The 21,538-nt window shown below is 35.0% G+C and overlaps 1 protein-coding gene and 1 long non-coding RNA gene across 3 annotated transcripts in view; both read left to right on the top strand.

Annotated features, from left to right (window-relative positions):
• The first annotated feature begins 473 nt into the window (after positions 1–473).
• Positions 474–3,626, top strand: LOC131552168 (uncharacterized). The gene is made up of 3 exons (XR_009273919.1): positions 474–555; positions 655–741; positions 3,372–3,626. It is a non-coding gene; the product is annotated as an uncharacterized LOC131552168 (long non-coding RNA).
• A 2,792-nt stretch (positions 3,627–6,418) lies between these two features.
• Positions 6,419–21,538, top strand: part of valopa (vertebrate ancient long opsin a) — a 28,390-nt gene continuing 13,270 nt past the window's right edge. For both annotated transcript variants that reach the window (XM_058795734.1, XM_058795735.1), the window contains exons 1-2: positions 6,419–6,857; positions 11,543–11,753. In XM_058795734.1, coding sequence (XP_058651717.1) covers positions 6,518–6,857; positions 11,543–11,753 — 551 coding nt within the window. In that variant the 5' untranslated portion in view covers positions 6,419–6,517. The remainder of the gene's footprint in view (positions 6,858–11,542; positions 11,754–21,538) is intronic.

Raw genomic sequence — 21,538 nt, 5'->3', positions numbered from 1 at the left:
CCGCATCACAACCTAATTATAATTATTACTTACAGCTTTTCCAGCACAAATATCTAAACATTCTTAAATCAAGACACATTTACCTGAGAAGCAAAATTCTCAAAAGAGCAGCTGAAATTAGTCATATTCTCCTTTTGATGATTTTAGGTTCAGTTATATTGATTTGACACAGCTGTGACATTTGAAAGGAAGTTATCTTCATGTGTGAAACAAAGACTGCTCATATTCATGCTAATGTCTTCATGTTAGTTATTCTCATACCTATTTAAATCTCCCGACATGCTGATTACATGCAAATGTCCCTATTAAAGCATTCTAACCTTTATGATTGTGATGAAACATACCTCAGCTGTACCTTTGTCCTCAAAACCCATTGTCATGAGAGATTAACCTTTAGCAAACGAGAAACCGGAAATGTTGTGGTTGGTGTTGGTTTTTTGAGTTGTAATTCTCCTTAGCAATGTGTAAGGCGGCCTGAATTCACAGGATTCCCTGAAGACTGATACAAAAGACTGATTGTTTGGTTTTGTCTTTCCAAAACATTCTTCGCCAGTGGTGAGTAAAATATGGTAGACAACATCAATGGCTTTCACTGTAATTCATGACAGATATGTCCATTCATACTCAAGTGCAAGCATTTATTTTTGTTTGTAGGCCTGTTTGATGAACGATAAAGAAAAGTGGGATCAGTCCCCTGCCTTCATTGATCAATCAATCAGACCAATCATCAATCATCTACAGGTCTGTCGTCTCATTGACTTCTCTACGATAATCCATAAGCACATGATGGAGCCTTTTCTTGTGAAAAAGAAGTGCACTAATTATATTGAAAGTGCATGTAATGTACTTCAAATCTTAAAAGTGTATTTAAAAAAAAAAAAAAAACTGTACTCGCAGATAATATAATATTATAATAAAAGCCACTTAAATGCATTTAAAGAGAGATACTTTCATGACTGTTTAACACACATTTTGTAATAATTTCAAATTAAAAGTTTTATTTTAAAGTACATTTTAAATCATTATATTTTAATAATATTTTGTCATGCTGTAAAGAAGTACACTTGTTTTGATACTAAATCAAACTAAAACACATACTTGATTAGAATTTTAACTGTAGTGGTATTTAATATTACATTTAAAGTTAATACATTTTAAATGGACTTAATCACAGCTTAACTGCAAATATGTAACTACAGATATATTTAAATGCATGACATAAAAGTTTTAATAGAAAGGACATTGAAGTATTTTTCAAGTTTATCATAAATGCTTGTCAGGACTTTTAGCAGTAAAATTGAACTATATTTAAAACAATATTTTAAAATAAAATAGAATAATGAAATTACATATAAAGATGTACTTAAGTCCTACTTAAATAGGTAAAAAAGCAAGTTTAAATAACAAAATTTAATATAAATTTAAACTATAATACATTTTAATTTAATTGCAACTAACATGCAATAAAGTGTCCAAAAACATTACAAACACTTTGCAATAAAGTATATTCTTTAAAAGCGCATATTTTCCATAATAAATAAAAATAACTTAACCATAATAAACTCTTTTTAAGTGTATGCTAAAGTGGGGTTTTTCCACAAGGGTTAATATTAAAACGTGGTTCGTAATTTTTGTTGCTTGAAATAACATAAATGTTAACTGAAATAAAATAAAAAATAAAATAAAATATAAAAAAACTTGCTAGTTGCCAAGACAACATTTCCCATTTAGTACTAAAACAGCAAAATTACTAAAATTTTAACTAAAACTAAATTGAAAACAGAACATATGAAAATAAAATCTAATATGAAGTAAAACTAGTAGTATATTAATAGCTAAAATAGCACAAATGAGCAGTAAAGTGAAGCTGTAAATGAGAAGAAATGTTTATTAGCAGGAATATTTTCGTCTGATGGTGCATGTAGCTGGCAAAGATTCACATCTAATATTTCCTGAACATGGACGTCTGACATTTTCACCCCGTTCAGATCGGACGCTTTGAGAGGCAGTGCTGTTAAACGTCTTCTCTGGCCTTTTCCCCGCTGACGCTGAGAAAACGCCTCACATTTGTGAAATAACTTCTCCTGCTTCTCTGAATTTTTCCCACGTTTCTCAGTAACTAAGTAAATTCCCTTCCGATCCTGAGAGTTTTCTGAATGGACTGTAAAAGCCAATCGCACAGGTCAGTGTTTGGGGTGACCATCAGCGTCAGAGCACAAATCACAACACTGCAGGAAAAGAGCTACACTGTAGCATAGTTTAAAAAAGAGGACTTATTACAGAAATAATAATACTTCAGAAAAACATACAAGTGCAAAATATAAAGTTTTCGGACACTTTATTGCATGTAAGTTGCAACTAAATAAAAATATTTCAGTTAATTTATATAGTTTTTGGACATTTTATTGCATGTTAGTTGCAATTAAATACAAATGTTTTTTTTTTCTTTAGATTGTTTTTAGCCACAATTTTTGGCTAGTTAGTTGCAATTAAATAATGTTTTGTTGTATTTATATTGTTTTTTTAATATATATGTCGTATAGTTAAAAATATATATATTTTGTGTATGTGTATGTATGTATATATATATATATATATATATATATATATACTGTATATACTGTATAATAATCCTTTTGTGGTACATAGTTTTGTTGAATTGGTATAATGTTATAGATGTAATAAATGTGTGATGTTATAATTTTTATTTGCATTTTTTCATTTGCATCCTCATGTTGGACAAGAGATATTGTATTTCCATTAATGGATACACTGTTCAATATAAACTTTAATGCATGTTCGTTGTAATTGAATTCAATGTTTTGTAGTTTAGTTTTATATTAAATGTATTTATTTGAACTGCTTTTGCTTACTTTTACTTACTGCTTTTGTTACTCAAGTAGGACTTAAGTATATCTTCATACATAATTTCATAATTCAGTTGTATTTGAAATATGGTTAAAGTGTACAAATCTTCTCACAAGCATTTGTGATAAACTAAGATATACATGTACTTCAGTATGTTAGTCAACACATCAAAATAGGTGTAATAATAATAAAATGTTTTTTGAGCAGCAAATCAGCATATTAGAATGATTTCTGAAGATCATGTGACTCTGAAGACTGGAGTAATGATGCTGAAAATACAGCTGCGCATCACAGAAATAAATTACAGTTTAACAGATATTCAAATAGAAAACAGCTATTTTAAATAGTAAAAATATTTCACAATATTACTGCTTTTGCTGTACTATGGAAATAAATGCAGGCTTGGTGAGCAGAAGAGAATTCTTTAAAAACATTAAAAATCTTATTGTTCAAAAACGTTTGACTGTAGTGTACATTTGAACTGAATTCAGCTTCTTTTTCAGAAGTGAATAGTCTTCGTTTGTGGAGGGAGATGTTACTGCCATGTGATCAGAAGAACCTCATATAGCCGGTTCCTCATTCTGACCCCGAGTCTGATCATGTTTAACATTCACGGCTGTGGACATGAAAGGACTAAAAGTGATGCACAAGGGTTTTTTTCCGTCTCATATCGGCCTGAAATGCAAACAGAGTTTTGAGTTGATGGTGAAATCTTGACTGATTGTCCACTAGTTAAAGGACTGTGTAATATAAGTCTCTCATTTGTCCTCTGTACAGAACTTACACTGAACTTCTAAAGGCCGGACTCTGAACACCTGCAGCCGAGCCGCAGGTCCGTCACAGGTAATAAATCTTCATCTCTGACGCTGTCGGATCAAAGCGGGCCGCGGTCGCTCCTCCAGCAGAACCAGGGACGTCTTCTGCAGTCCTTCAAGCGTCCTCCGCTTCTGCGCTCCAAAAGACTTATGGGTAAATTTATGAAGCCTGTCGGTTTGAATTAGCAGAGGAGAAACTTTTTATGTTGAACTGGAATCAGTTTTTCCAGCATTACTGTACTTTACTATGAGGAGATCCTCAACAGTGTCTAAAATGTCTGTTTTTGAAGTATATGTTACACTGTAAAAAAAAAAAAAAAAATTTAAAAATGATCAAATAACGGCTGCCAAACAAAAACTGTAAATTACAGTAAAATATCTTAATTGAAATAAAGTGCAAAAACAATTTTACAGAAATTTTCATTAAAGGTTTTACAGAAAAAAAAGTTATTTTACAGATTTTTCCTTGTTTCAATTATGATATTTTACTGTAATTTTACTGTTTTTGTTTGGCAGCTGTAACTGCCAGCAATTTGACCGTTTTTTGTTGTTGTTGTTGTTGTTGTTGTTTTTATGGGACTTTTGTGTCTTTTAGTTTTTAATAATAGTTTGAATTCATTCCATTTTCATTTTAATTTTAGTTAAAGTTTTAGTAATTTTGTTGTGTATTTTTTTTAACACTATTAATTTCATTTGTAGTTATTTTAGTACATCAAGTTACACCAAATAAAAATGAAAACTAGCTGAAATACAATAGGTTTAAATAATATAAAATATAATATATAATATAAAACACACGCACACTGATAATGTATACAGTAAAAATATTTTTAGACATTGATTGAGGATCAAATCTCAGTTTTTGGCCAACAAAAATACATTTCAGTTAACATTTAGGTAAAATTTCTTTACTATTTAATTTTTAATGCTTTAGTTTTTGCTTTAAGTTACATTTTTGTTACAAGATTACTTTTTTCTGCTTTCTAATATTTACATTGGCCAAAAGATGTTTACATTAAATACAATATCTTTTGGTCAAAAACTTTGAGATTTTTATCCTCAAACAGTATCTACAAATATTTTTGAACAGATTATCAGTATTAATGCTTCACTGATTAAAAAGCAAACAATGCTTTTTAACTTTAATTAAAATTACAGTATTTTTTTATAAACTTTTACACACATGCAGATTCATATTTTGAAGGTTTTTCTGTGTGTTTTCCCATTTTTATTGTAAAGTTTCAGCATTTTGTTGTGTGTATTTTTTATTTATTTTTTTGTATGTAGTTTTAGTTATTTTAATAAATAAAGTTAAAGTGAATAAAAATTATACGTGCTTCCTTTGGCAAATAGCTGAAATAAAACTTTGAAACTTTTTTTTTTTAAGTAACCGATTTTTATGTTTTAGTTTTAGCATAATTAATAACCCTGATCTTTTTGGTAATTTTGTCTTGCAATGGGACTTTATTATTATTATTATTTTTACTTGCATTCAAATATTCAAATTGCCAATAGATATGTATTTATAAAATACAGTATTGTATATTTTTTGCAAGATATTTTTTGTTTTACAGGCTCCCATTGTGACAACTTGCCCCGATGTTCAGTAGCGTTACTGAAGTGTTTATTTTTCGGTGATTTTAATATTTGTACCGAAATTGACACCCTGAGATGATGAAGTATTCACTAGAGTAAAAGTGCCGAAGTCTCCCGTACAACGCTGACTTTCTTGGTCCATTTTATTTAAAACTTAGAGGCAATCTGTATAATTAAACCATAGAATCCCAAAAAAGTCACATTATAATGCATAACTCTATTAGCGCGTGTTGCGCGTTATTGACCTAATGCGTGCTGCAGCTGGAGAGTGTGATGAATCAGAGCAGCTCTCCTGGGTCTCCAGCATCGATCCTCTCCACACACTCCTCTCATTCCGCAGAGAAGGACTGAGAAAGACTATCGACGAGATGCACAATTGTTTAGCAGTCCCCTTTCTGATGCAAAGCCGCACTCAACGATTGGAGTCCGCGCGACTGTGCGTCAGAAATACGCACGAGACGCTAAAGCTGAATGGATGAAGTTATGAATATATGTGACGCTGGACCACAAAACCAGTCATAAGGGTTTAAAATCGAGATTTATGAAAGCGGAATAAATAATCTTTCCATTGATGTATGGTTTGTTAGGATAGGACAATACTGTATTTGTCTGAGATGCAACTATTTGAAAATCTGGAATCTGAGGGTGCAAAAAAATCTAAATATTGAGAAAATCGCCTTTAATGTTGTCCAAATCAAGTCCTTAGCAATGCATAGTAGGCTACTAATAAAAAATACAAAAATAAAAAAAGTTCTGATATATTTACGGTAGGAAATTTACAAAATATCTTCATGGAACATGATCTTTACTTAATATCCTAATGATTTTTGCCATAAAGGAAAAATGGATAATTTTGACCCATGCAATGTAGCCTATTGTTGCTACAAATATACCTGTGCTACTTATGACTGCTTTTGTGCTCCAGCGTCATATATCTTCAGAACGCGAGCGTCTGCGTAAAAACCTTCGGAACTATTCTTTGTAGCAGGAGCGCACTGACTGGAGCTCTGCACACAGAAGCGAGGATGATGATGATGATGATGATGATGAAGGCGCATTACGTGGCTGACCTGACCTGCTGTGATGGTAGCCTATATAAACCCCATCCAGCAAGAGACAGTCAACAAAGTCCGCTGGATTCGGCTGCTGATGTAGAGGACAAACACTCTGGATTTAAGATGCACGCGGACTTTCTCCAGATGTAGGCTCGGTTTGATTGATTTGACTCGTTTGGAGCGATGGAGTCGTTCGAGGCGGCGGTGAACGGCGTGTCTCACACCGAGGACCCGTTCTCTGGACCGCTGTCGTTCATCGCGCCCTGGAACTATAAAGTCCTGGCTGCACTGATGTTCGTAGTGACCTCGGTGTCTCTGTGCGAGAACTTCACGGTGATGCTGGTCACCTTCAGGTTCAAGCAGCTCCGACAGCCGCTCAATTATATCATCGTCAATCTGTCTCTGGCGGACTTTCTCGTGTCTCTGACCGGAGGAACGATCAGCTTTCTGACCAACTATCACGGGTATTTCTTCTTGGGGAGATGGGCTTGTGTTTTGGAGGGATTCGCGGTCACCTATTTTGGTGAGTCAAAAGTTTGCTTTGGACCTTATGATGTTTCGTTTGGGGTTTGAGTGATTCATTTTAATATCTGGACACTACATTTTCTAAAGTCTGACCGTAAACACCTTCAGTTTGATCCCATGCTTCAAACATCCCGCGTGAATGATATTACTTCTGCTGGTGTTTCAAAAATTACTGCGATCCAAAAATAAATAAATATAGTATATACATACTCTAAAATTTCACTCATGCCAGTTATGTTTTTATTTATTTTTTAATTGTATTTTCCACAGTTTTATCAGTGTTAAGATGACACCAACAAAAGCAAAAAAAAATTGCTAATATTAATAGTTACATACATTTTTAAAAAAGTGCATGTCTACTTAATGATAAAACAGAGTTAAAACGTCAGTATCTGTCTAAAGGGATTTAATTAGATCAGAGGAACATTATTAAAAGTAACTGATGGGAAAATTAAATACATTTTAAAATTTTATATTTATTATTACTATTAATATTTATTATTATTATTAGTTGTAGTAGTAGTAATGACATTTATTTATTTATTTATTTATTTATTTGTGACCCTGGACCACAAACCCAGTCTTAAGTGTCAATTTTTCAAAATTGAGATTTATGCATCATCTGAAAGTATTTGAAAATCTGGAATCTGAGGGTGCAAAAAAATCTAAATATTGAGAAAATCACCTTTAAAGTTGTCCAAATGAAGTTCTTAACAATGCATATTACTCATCAAAAATGAAGTTTTGATATATTTACGGTAGGACACTTACAAAATAATGGAACATGATCTTTACTTAATATCCTAATGATTTTTGGCATAAAATAAAAATGGATAATTTTGACCCATACAGTGTATTGTTGGCTATTGCTACAAATATACCCCAGAGACTTAAGTCTGGTTTTGTGCTCCAGGGTCACATTTATTCATTATGGTTTCAGGGACCTCAAAGTTAATCTCGAAACCTAAGGGTTAATATAATGAAATCTGATCAAACTAACACAGTACATAAGTTTGCATGTTAAATCATCAGCTGTAGTTGATTTGCCTGATGAACAGCTGCTCTCACATCTGTTTAATAACTGCAGGTGTCAGTATTTACCATTCATGTGATCGCAGACCCACATTCGTTAAGCAGCTTTGACTGATCCTCTTTAAGGTTAATTGCTATTTATTTTTTATGCTTACATGATCTGTTTTAATGCATTTTTGTGTAAATGGTTTTAGTGACACATGGAGGTCAAAAAGTCCCACACATGGTTTCACTGTTAACTTGCTATTAGGATGTTGTTTGTACATCATGCTGGAAATGTAGATTTATAAAGACCTCTGAGCTGCTAATAAGACTTTTATTGGCTGATCCAAGTCAATCTCAAGATCACTCTGGTATCTTCTCAGACAAACTAAAGAGAAGATAAACAGAAAGTTATTGATATTGCCAGAGAAAAAACTTATTACAGATGTCAGATGTTCAGTAAAGCAGTGTGATTTCATATTGATTTCACAGTAGACACTTTATTAGTGGCTCTTCATTAACTATCATTTATGTAACATCTGGTCATAAGAAGTGCAATCGTTGAAGTTAGAGTTTCTAATAGAAACATCAAGCTTGCACAAATAATTTTTCATTGAACTTTTATGCACTGATTCAGATTTAATGAACTGTCAAGACTAGCGCATCACAAGAGTTGTGTATTGACAACATTCAATATTTTATTTGGTCTCTTTTTTGATCTTTCAGGGTAAATTTGTATGGGATTAAATTAATTTCAAATATATTAGAATAAATGACCCACCAAACATTATTATAATTAAAAGAAATAGAAGTTCTCTGTTGTCGTCTGAATCTTAACATGATGATCTCCACCTCGGTGAATGGAGTTTATTTACCAGTTTAATTTTTAATGCACATACTCAGTTTGAGTTATAAGTTCAATGTCTTTTTCAGAAATGTGTTTTGATTACTAATGCATTAGTAATGCAGTTCAATGCAAGTTCAGTCATTTTTTTCTACAGTACTTTATACAATACAGACTCTTTCAAAGCAGAAATACAAATGAAAATAACAGCTTTGTCAAATTAATTATGAAATGAATTCAATTCAGCTGTAAAGCAGCTCTACAAAAGACAATAGAGCCATTATTCAGATAAATTCAGTTCAATGTCAATGCAGTTCAGTTAAATAACTGTCGATCTTGCAAAGTTCATCAACTACGAAATGAATTTGATTAAACTAAAAAGCAGCTCAACAGAAGACAATAGCGTCATTATTCAGCTCAGTTTAGTGCAATGTTTATTCATTCCAGTTCAATACAATTTCAGTGTTGCAGCTACAGTGTAAAGAAGCTCTATAGAAGACAATAGCATCAATGTCAAATCAGTTCAATGTTAATGCTATTCAGTTAAATAACTATCTACATTGCATATTTAATCATTTATATAAAAAAAGTTTGGTTCAGCTAAAAGGCAACTCTATATGTAAAGTAAAACATTTCAATTTTTTTTGTAAATATTCTAATATTTTGAGATACTGGATTTTTGACTTTCATGAGCTGTATGCTCTAATAATTAAAATTAAAACAAAAAAAAAAAACTTTTGAAATGTTTTACTTTACATGTAATGAATCTAGAATATATGAAAGTTTCACTTTTTGTAATAACTTTTTCACGATATTCTATTTTTTTTAGATGCACCTGTATATATATATATTTATACAAGTGTTAATATATATATATATATATATATATATATATATATATATATATATATACAGTCATGGCCAAAATATCGGCACCTTTGGTAAATATGATCAAAGAAGGCTTTGAAAATGAATCTACATTGTTTATCCTTTTGATCTTTTATTAAAAAAATTCACAAAAATCTGACCTTTCATTGGATAATAAGAATTTAAAATGGGGGGAAATATCATTATGAAATAAATGTTTTTCTCAAATACACGTTGGACACAATTATTGGCACCCCTAGAAATTCTTATGAGTAAAATATCTCTGAAGTATATTCCCATTCATATTCACAATTTTGAGCACTCCAGGGTGATTATGAACATGAAATTATCCAGCCATGGCTTCCTGTTTCACAGAAATATAAATAGGAGGAAAACAAAGCCCAAATTCCTTAATCATCCATCACAATGAGAAAACCAAAGAATATATTTCTGATGTGCAGCAAAGATAATTGAGCTTCACAAATTAGTGAAGTGGCTTTAAGAAAAGAGCTAGAGCAGTGAAAATTCCCATTTCCACCATCAGGGCAATAATTAAGAATTTCCAATCAACATAAAATGTTAGGAAACTGCCTGGAAGAGGACGTGTGTCTATATCGTCCTAATGCACGGTGAGGAGGAGAGTTTGAGCGGCTAAAGACTCTCCAAGGACCACAGCTGGAGAATTGCAGAAAATAGTTGAGTCTCGGGGTCAGAAAACCTTAAAAAAAAAAAAAGGTCAAACAGCACCTACATCAGCACATGTTGTTTGGGAGGGTTTCAAGAAAAATTCTCCTCGCTCATCCAAAAACAAACTCCAGCATATTCAGTTATCAGACACGACTGGAACTTCAAATGGGACTGGCTTCTATGGTCAGATGAAACTAAAAAATGAGCTTTTTAGCAGCAAACACTCAAGATGGGTTTGGTGAACACAGGGATAAAAAGTACCCCATGTGTACAATGAAATATACTGCTGTATTTTTGATGTTGTGGGCCTATATTTCTGCTGGAGGTCCTGGACATCTTGTTTAGACGCATGGCATCATGGATTCTATCAAATACCAACAGATAAAAAATCAATAAGTGACTGACTCTGTTAGAAATCTTATAATGGGCCATGTTTGGATCTTCCAACCGTACGATAATCCAAACACAAACCTCAAAAACCAAGCTTCTGCTGGCCATTCCAGTCCTCTGACCTGAACCCTGTAGAACATGAGTGAACTGAAGAGAAGAAGCTGTGAATCTAAAGGGTCTGGAGTGATTCTGGATGAAGGAATGGTCTCTGATCTCTTGTCAGGTGTCTCTAACCTCATCAGGCATTATAGGAGAACATTTAGAGCTGTTAAACTGGCAAACGGAGGTTTCAAAAAGTATTGAATAAAAGGGTGCCGTTAATTGTGGCCAATGTGTATTAGAGAAAAACATTTATTTCATAATGATATTTCCGCCCCATTTTAAATTCATATTATCCAATGAAAGGTTAGATGTTTGTGAATTTTTTATATAAAAGATCAAAGGGATTAACAATGCAGATTAATTTTCACAGCCTTCTTTGATCATATTTACCAAGGGTGCTGATATTTTTGGCCATGACTGTATATATATATATATATGTATGTGTGTGTGTGTGTGTATATATTAACAAATACATGTATACTGTATATAGCTAAAAAGGCAACTTTACAGGAGACAATAGAGTCATTATTTAGCTCAGTTTAGTCCAGCATTGATTCAGTTCAGTTCAATAACAGGGTTGATGTTGCGAAGTTCATTCAAAGTTCATGCAAACCTGTCTGAAAATGACACAATGTTAGTTAAAACACATCTAAAATGACTCATAACTCGTGCAATAAATATGTTTCATGAGGTTCCTGAAGAATGCGGCTCAGTCTTCTCAGGTGTTTTGGAAGATTTTCTGTGTTCTGCCGTTAATCGTTGTCTGTGTGAATCTGCAGGGATCGTGGCTCTGTGGTCTCTGGCCGTGTTGGCGTTCGAGCGTTTCTTCGTCATCTGTCGGCCGCTGGGGAACATCCGCCTGCGAGGCAAACACGCGGCTCTGGGTCTGCTGTTTGTCTGGACCTTCTCCTTCATCTGGACCATTCCTCCTGTCCTGGGATGGAGCAGCTACACCGTCAGCAAGATCGGCACCACCTGCGAACCCAACTGGTGAGGAGCGCAAACACTCGTTTATCACACCGCGGGGCCGTTTAACAATTACATTTAGGCAGAAAGACTAATTACAGCACCTAAAAATGCTTCCCCTTATGCATTTTTAATCTCAAATCTTGATTAAATAAAAAAAAAGTACATGCATTTTTTAAATATTTCTTTTGTTTTTTGAAGATCAATTTCTAACATTACACAAAAATCAAAACAATAATGATAAAAGTTACCAGTATCAGAAAAAACCCCACTTTAAAGTAAAAAACAAACAAACAAAACAATAATATCGATGATAAATAGATTTCTCCAGAATCAGAAAAAATATAATTTATATATAATATAATATATATATATATATATATATATATATATATATATATAGATACACACACACACAATTTTTGTATTATATTATTATTATTATTATGATTAAAAACTATTATTAATAAACAAATTATTATTATTTGTTGTCTTTTCTGTTATACTGTTCATTGTACTTTATTATTTTGATGTTTCAGTTATATTGAAAATTGATAAATACAGTAATTAAAAAACACATGTATGAATAAATTGGTTGAAGCATATTGCTTCAATTTATTCATGCAAGTGTTTTATTTTGGATGTGAATAATCACAATTAATCGTTTGACAGCACTAATATATACAGTATATATATTGCAATTTAAATTTGACAAAAACATGTATACTGTATATAGCTAAAAACCTAAAATTAAAAGAAAAAAGGCCACATGGTTAGTAAGATAACAGTGAATGATTTGCATATACATTGTAAAAATAAAATATTTTCTTTGGAATTATTAGTGAAATTTACTAGCAATTTCTGAGTGAAAAAGTGTCCACAACTTTTTGTTTTTGTTTTGTTTTAGTTTTAATTGGACTGAATGTCAAACACTTTCTCTTCCACTTCAAACACTGCATTTACATGCAGCTCATTTATACTGTCAGATTCACTTTAACATTTCCGTCAATCAGAAAACAGAAGCGCTCAATAATTCTGACTGGACTATCAACAGGAGCCGATAGCTCTGGGGTTAAAGCGAGGTTAAATGATATCTAACATCTCCTGTAAATGGCACGCTTGACATGCACTTCTCATGAGCACAATACGGCTCAGTAATGAAGCAGTTTATCCATCACTTCTAAAGACCGAGATGCTGAATGTGTGACTGGGAATTACGCTTAAAATTAGTGTGTGTTGGCTTGTTGTTGAGGTGTTTTCACACAGACCGAGAGTAACGGCAGTAAGTTGCTGAGCGCGTTGCTAGTTAGAAGCTTTCTTCTTCTCATTTATAATCACTGCATTGCACTACTGCTCATTTCCATAAAATTAAACTCAATTTTGATGCATCAGAAAGAGTCTCTGTCGCTCACGTCGCCTCAAATCACTGTCTAACTGCCCTTTAAAGAAGATCAACATGAATTCAAAGTACTGTTTGCTTTCCAAAGCCAGCTAACAAGGAACGTTCTCAGATTGCTCTGCAAAGATTCTTTCAAAGTTATGAAAAGTGTTCTTCAAGTAATGTTAATAGAATGTTTGTTCAGACTTATCCGGGCTTTGATAATATTCTCAAAACATTACTTTCACATTGTTCATGGAATGTTTTATTCATGAAACATTTTAGTTGGATGTTCTTCTAATGTTTTTACATGTTACTACTTGTTTCTGAACGGTCAGAGAACATTCAAATTACACGTTATATTATAAAATTATAAAATGGAAACGTCAAGGAAAAAATAAATAAATCAGTAAATAAAAATAAATTAATAAATTAATACATTTTTTTTAAAAACCTGGAAGTTTTGAATATTTAGAGAATATTCAGAAATAACGGTTTTATAACTTTTCATAGCTTCATGTGAATTTTGGCAAAAAAAAAAAAAAAACATTCAAGAATATAATTTTCATGACTTAATGGTAAGGTTAGTAAAACATTAGGAAAATGTTTGCATAAAAAAAACTTTTTTGAAAAACTTGATGTATTACATCTACATTCATAAATAATATTTTCATAACTTCTTGGGAAAGTTAGCAAAATGTTTAGAAAATGTTTGCAATATTCTAAAATGAAATGTTCCGTCAATGTTTGCGTTCAAAAATAATAATAAAAATAATATATAGTTTCTTAGCATTCAAAAAACTGTATGTTTTGAACATTCAGAAATAACCTTTTAATAAGTTAATGGAAATGTCAGCAAAACGTTCTTAAAAACGTATTTTTGTCAGCTGGAAATACATGTTCCTGATTCATCTGCATGTCTTTTGAAGAAAGTGTTTGTCTGAAGTATCTTCAGTTGTTCTGCAGTAGTTTACAACACAACAAACCTACATAAATGTGCAGTAATTTTTTGCTACTCTCACCAAGAGCCGTTGTGCAGAATAATGAGGAGCTGTAGTTCTGCATGTGATGTGATTTGATCACTGTCTATTGTGTGAATGGGCCTTCATAGGGTCATTATTGTCATTTTGTGAGGCAGAATTTTAAAAATAAAAAAATCTTTCAAGCTTTTATCAGAGAGGACACTGGAAATGAGAGCTCTTTCTATGCACATCTTCTAATTGTCTAAAGTCTTTTCATTTTCAAACGAGGGACGCCACAATATACGATGAGTAGGTTTAATGGATGGAGCTTGTCAAACTCACCGCCACGAGAGCTTTTCTTCCTCATTTAAGCCTAAACCAGCAGCTCATTAACCAGCTCAGATTTATTGTCTCTTCTTCACTAATTAGTTCTTTTATCCATAAATGCCAGCCTTGTTCTGACATGCTAATTTATTTCAATTCATTTTGGCCATGTGAAATACTCACCGCCAGGATTTCTTACTTGTTCAAACTCCATTTTACCATCGACATCTTTATCTTCAAACATCGTTGTGCTTTAGTGTGGAAGCCCGTTTCTGCCAAGGAATAATTTAAAAAAAAGAGGTAACTGTGACGTTTTTTCTCTCACAATTTTATTTCGTAATTCTAAGTTTATATCTTGTTATTCTGAGTTTATATCTCATAATTTTTAGTTTATATCTTGCAATTCTAGGTTTATATCTTGTAATTCTGAAATTATATCTTGTTATTCTGAGTTTATATCTCATAATTTTTTGTTTATATCTTGCAATTCTAGATTTATATCTTGTAATTCTGAGTTCCCTTTCAGTCGGTCACTCCGAGTCACGTCGGATGACCGACGAATTGGGATCTCGCCAGAGAGACCAATCCACTTCGAGTGTAACTAAACGAGCCAATGGACATTGGCATGCGATCACTGCATCCAGCTGCCGCTGATCACAGCGTGAGTATAAGAGGCAGCAGGTGCACCGCATTAATTCATCCTTTCGCTTCGGAGCCGAGCGGTAGTGGTGAAGCTACTGCTCTTCCTTTCCAGAGAGTGTTCTGCGAGCGAGTACGGGCGTTACGGCGTAGCAACGGTGGTCACGTCGGCGGGAGAGAAAGATCGTCTTTGCTGACAGCCACACTAGGAGTGTGCGGTGGCCAGCTCCCCTGCGTGCTTCAGCACTAAAAGAGCATTTCTCTGAAAGAGCAATTTCTCTAAAAGAGTAACACGGGTGATCGCGTCTTTTTAAAGATGTCTTATCACCCGTGCGTTTCTGGGTGTGGTCGTTTCCTGGAGCCTCAGGACGGTCACGATCGCTGCCTCACGTGTCTGGGCATTCAGCACGCTGAGGAAGCTTTCATGGATGGTTCATGTTCTTCTTGTGGGGACGTGACCATCTCGGAGTTGCATAATAGACTCCGCTGCGTCAAACATGGTGGAGTCCCTCTGCCTCTGCCGCGATCCAGTGTTCGTTCCTGGGGCGGCGCTGGATCCGGTGGAGTCAGAGGTGATTTGAGGATTACGGTGAGGGCTTCCCCAAGAGGAGTTCCTCATCCCTCAGGCGCTCCGCAGCCGGTGGGGTTGCCGTTGGAGCGGGCTGGGACCTCTGCAGAGCGGGGTATACCACCTGTTTCCTTCGGTGCTCCCCCTGACGACCAGATGTCGATCGCTGCATCGGAGGGGGAGTCGCTCTCTGGGGATGACGACTCGGCTGCGTTGCCCCCTTCGGGTGTGGTAGCGTTGTCCGAGCCAGACCCAGAGATGACGGCTATGCTTTCCCGGGCCGCCGAGAATGTCGGGCTCGTGTGGAATCCTCCACCGCGTCCCGATCCTTCGAGGCTGGACGAGTGGTTTCTCGGTGGGGGTCGCGCTGGTTCTCAGCGCCTCCCTCCGGTGCCATTCTTTCCGGAAGTGCATGAGGAGCTTACAAGATCGTGGAAGGCACCTTTTACTGCCCGAAACAAATCTTGTGGCTCCTCCACTCTCACCACCCTCGATGGTGGGGCCGCTTTGGGGTATACGGGCATCCCCTCGGTGCAGAGGTCTGTGGCCATGCAACTATGTCCAACAGCTGCTACCACTCTGCGGGGTGACCCGTGTCTCCCCTCGCGGGCCTGTAAGTATTCGTCAGGTCTAACTGGCAGTGCTTATAGAGCCTGTGGGGAGGCGGCTTCTGCCCTTCACGCCATGGTGTTACTGCAGGTCCACCAGGCCAAAGCCCTGAAAGACCTGCACGAGGGTGGTCACGACCTGGCGGTTCTACATGAGCTGCGTGCTGCGACGGACCTCGCGCTTCGAGCGACGAAGGTGACCACACAGTCTCTGGGTCGTGCGATGTCCACGCTAGTGGTCCAGGAGCACCATCTCTGGCTGTGTCTTGCTGACATGAAGGAGCAGGAGAAGGTACAGTTCCTGAATGCTCCCTTGTCGCAGACCGGCCTTTTCGGCGACGCTGTCGAGAGCTTTACCCAGCAGTTCTCGGCAGCCCAGAAGCAGACTGCGTGACTCCCGTGCAGCCGCAGCAGCCTTCCACCAGGCAGCGCCGTGGACCCGGTCGCAGGCAGGACGCCCAGCACGTCCAGGCCCGGGCGACCCAGGGATGGAGGAGACTGCTCGTCGGGAGATGGTGACCGCACCACTCCCTCCCTCGGAGGAGGACCGGGTGGAGAATCTTTTGTTTCGTTTTGTTTTTGTTCCGCCGCTGGCCCAGCAGCCAGCGGTACCCAAAACATCAATAAAAGGGCGGTTTCCTCAATCTCTGGGTCTCAAGAGGAGGAGAGTAGTGAGCTGTGCATCACGGGATCACTTTCCTCCTCCTCTCTCGCCAGCAGGCAGCAGTGGGTTGCCCAAGAGCACCCCTCCTGCCCATTCGTGGAACCAGGTAAGGGCGGTAGCACTCGAGTCCCCGCTTCAAGTCGTCACACGCCAGGCTGTCACAAGCCTCAAGCCGGGTTCCTGTGTTTTCTCCCTCACGAGGAGGAATCAGGCGAGTGTTACACTGCACACCCAGACCCCGCCCACCGCCGTCACAGGCCTTGTCACAGGCTCCGGGCCGGGTCCCTGTGTTCCACCTCGCTGCCCCACCGCAGGTATGTTGGTGGCCCCGTTGGTCCCGCTGGTATGGTCTCTCGGAGCCTGGCTAGCGCTCCCCAGTCCGTCTCGGTGGCTCCTGCGGACCATCAGACTCGGCTACGCGATTCAGTTCGCCCGGCGCCCCCAAGTTCGGGGCATCCGGTTCACTTCAGTCAAGGCCGCCGATGCCCCTGTCTTGCGTATGAAATTGCAGTCCTGCTGGCGAAGGACGTGATAGAGCCGGTCCCTCCAGCCGATATGAGGTCGGGGTTTTACAGCCCTTACTTCATTGTGCCCAAGAAAAGCGGTGGGTTACGACCGATCTTGGATCTGCGAGTTTTGAACCGTGCACTTCACAAGATGCCGTTCAAGATGTTGACGCAGAAACGCATTTTTGGGTGCGTCCGTCCCCTAGATTGGTTTGCAGAGCACAACATGCTCCTGAATACTCTTACTTTCACTCTTACTCTTCACTTTCAATGGCCGGCCATTTTTGACAAGTGTGACTTTGTGCAATTTTGTACAAAATAAAAACATTTAAAAGCAAACTTCCTGATTAAACATTAAAGCACACTAGTGTGATAAACAGTGCAAATTTTCATAAATTTTTATCTCATATTGTGAATATTATTCATAAAAAATGTTTTTTTTTACTCAAAAAATGAGGTACCTACTCTCAGATAAATTAGGCTTACGATTAATCAGATGCAAATAGAAACACAAAACCAGTCCTAAATGAAAGAAAACAAGTTGACAAAAAGAATGAATCCAATATTCGGTGATAATATAGCAAAATGAGAGATTTATGGGCAATTGTTCGGAGTCTGGTCATTTTTGACCGGGAACACCACAAGTGTGACTTTTTGCAATTTTGTGCAAAATAAAAGCATTTAAAACCAAACATCCTGATTAATCATTAAAGCACACTAGTGTGAGAAACAGTGCAAATTTTCATAATTGTTTATCTCATATTGTGAAAATTATTCATAAAAAATGCTTTTTTCACTCCAAAAATGAGGTGCCTACTCTCAGATAAATGAGGCCTACGATTAATCGGATGCAAATAGAAACACAAAACCAGTCCTAAATGAAAGAAAACAAGTTGACAAAAAGAATGAATCCAATATTTGGTGATAATATAGCATAATGACAGATTTATAAGCAATTGTTTGGAGTCCGGTCATTTTTGACCGGGAACAAAACAAGTGTGACAGGAGTCCGAACACAACCTTAAATATTGTAATTCTGAGTTTATATTTTGTATTTCTGATTTTATATCTCATAATTCTAAGTATATATCTTGCAATTCTGAGTTTATATCTAGCAATTGTAATTCTTAGTTTATATCTTGTAATTCTGAGTTTATATCTCATAATTCTGAGTATATATCTCATAAAATTCTGAGTTTATATCTTGTAATTCTGAATATATATCTCATAAAATTCTGAGTTTATATCTTGTAATTCTGAGTATATATCTCATAAAATTCTGAGTTTATATCTTGTAATTCTGAGTATATATCTCATAAAATTCTGAGTTTATATCTTGTAATTCTGAGTATATATCTTGCAATTCTGAATTTATATCTTGTAATTCTGAGTATATATCTCATAAAATTCTGAGTATATCTTGTAATTCTGAGTATATATCTCATAAAATTCTGAGTTTATATCTTGTAATTCTGAGTATATATCTTGCAATTCTGAATTTATATCTTGTAATTCTGAGTATATATCTCATAAAATTCTGAGTTTATATCTTGTAATTCTGAGTATATATCTCATAAAATTCTGAATTTATATCTTGTAATTCTGAGTATATATCTCATAAAATTCTGAGTTTATATCTTGTAATTCTGAGTATATATCTCATAAAATTCTGAGTTTATATCTTGTAATTCTGAGTATATATCTTGTAATTCTGAGTTTATATCTTGTAATTCTGAGTATATATCTTGTAATTCTGAGTATATATCTTGCAATTCTGAGTTTATATCTTGTAATTCTGAGTTTATATCTGGCAATTGAAATTCTGAGTTTATATCTTGTAATTCTGAGTATATATCTCATAAAATTCTGAGTTTATATCTTGTAATTCTGAGTATATATCTCATACAATTCTGAGTTTATATCTTGTAATTCTGAGTTTATATCTCATAATTCTGAGTATATATCTCATAAAATTCTGAGTTTATATCTTGTAATTCTGAGTATATATCTTGCAATTCTGAATTTATATCTTGTAATTCTGAGTATATATCTCATAAAATTCTGAGTTTATATCTTGTAATTCTGAGTATATATCTCATAAAATTCTGAGTTTATATCTTGTAATTCTGAGTATATATCTTGCAATTCTGAATTTATATCTTGTAATTCTGAGTATATATCTCATAAAATTCTGAGTTTATATCTTGTAATTCTGAGTATATATCTTGTAATTCTGAGTTTATATCTTGTAATTCTGAGTATATATCTTGTAATTCTGAGTATATATCTTGCAATTCTGAGTTTATATCTTGCAATTCTGAGTTTATATCTGGCAATTGAAATTCTGAGTTTATATCTTGAAATTCTGAGTTTATATCTTGTAATTCTGAGTATATATCTCATAAAATTCTGAGTTTATATCTTGTAATTCTGAGTATATATCTCATACAATTCTGAGTTTATATCTTGTAATTCTGAGTTTATATCTCATAATTCTGAGTATATATCTTGCAATTCTGAGTTTATATCTTGTAATTCTGAGTTTATATCTGGCAATTGAAATTCTGAGTTTATATCTTGTAATTCTGATTTTATATTTCATAATTCTGAGTTTACATCTTATAATTCAGTTTATATCTCATAATTATGAGTATATATCTTGCAATTCTGAGTTTGTATCTGGCAATTGTAATTCTGAGTTTATATCTTATAATTCTGAGTTTATATCTTGTAATTCTAAGTTTATATCTTGTAATTCTGAGTTTATATCTCATAATTTTTAGTTTACATCTTGCAATTATAGGTTTATATCCTGTAATTCTGAGATTTTATCAGGCAATTGTTATTCTGGGTTTATATCTCATAATTCTGTGTATATATCTTGTAATTCTGGTTTTTACAAGAGAGTTCGTCTTGCAATTTTAAGTTTACATCTCACAATTCTGACTTTTTTAAGAAACAAAGTCTGAATTCTGAGGTAAAAAGTCACAATTACTTATATAGTCTATTATATATTGCTTGTATATAAAAATATTCTGTGTAAGAAATGGGCTTCCATACGTTAATGAGTTTGACAGTCTGGTGACTGAGAAACAGCTGATATTATGAAAAAATAACAGATTTATTCTACTGGTCAAAAATACAAATGTCTTGTTGCACGTTACTCTGCATGTGATGAGTTTTGTCATGTCAAATAAGAGTAAACATATTATATAACATAATAAAAAATTGCACAATCATCAGAAAACTAAAATAACTGGCACATCGGGGCATCATTTCAGTGTTATTGATATAAACACCTGACTAAAGAGACTTCACTTTAGACAACATCCTTTAAGAGTCATCGTAAATAGTAACCAGTGCTGGCATTTGTGTGAGTGTTGGGTAAATATCCTCCAGCTGTATTGTGTAACTAGCAGGTTTTGTTTATTGCTCCTTCTGTCATCGGCTTATACTGTCATTTTGCATTATAACCTCCTTTCTTCTTCTTTATATTCAGACATTCTGCATTTTACTTGGCCTTTCACCCTTTCATCTCATATTCACTGTCACAGTTTAACCTGTTGACTCTATAGACTTGGACTTACAAACACACCCATCTCGCTTGAACTGGACATTGCCGGTAAATTAACACCTGTGTACACACCAGGAAAGTGTTATGGAGTTATAATAAAAATAATGACTTAATGCAAATGAGCATTAATACATCTCATTAAACAGACTCAGGCCAAGATGCTTTCATAAGATTTTCAGCTTCTGCACGTGTAATGCTGAAAATGGGAAAAACGGATGTTAGTGTTCAACAGAGAAAATCCAGAGCGAAAGAAACAGACTTCCTTTGTTGAGAAGCTCTGAGCCACTGACAGAACTATTTTGTATAATAAAAATGTTGTTTAATTTCCCCGCTGCTTTTCTGAGCTCTAGGGTGTTTCAGATTACGTGCCATTAATAGATAAATAGTGAATTATTCCAAAAATGCTGTGCGCTAAACACAATTAAATATGTCCACCCATTTTGCATATTTTGATAATTTCATCTTCATTTGAAATTTTGCACAATAAAAAAAAAATTCTACTCACAAGTGATATTTACCTCGATTTTCTCTCTTTACTATATTCACTCATCACATTAACTCATATTTAAGCTCTTTGTTGACATCT

Source organism: Onychostoma macrolepis, chromosome 13 (assembly GCF_012432095.1).
Source record: "Onychostoma macrolepis isolate SWU-2019 chromosome 13, ASM1243209v1, whole genome shotgun sequence".
In the NCBI taxonomy this organism is placed as follows: domain Eukaryota; kingdom Metazoa; phylum Chordata; class Actinopteri; order Cypriniformes; family Cyprinidae; genus Onychostoma; species Onychostoma macrolepis.
This window is presented reverse-complemented; position numbering and strand designations above follow the sequence as displayed.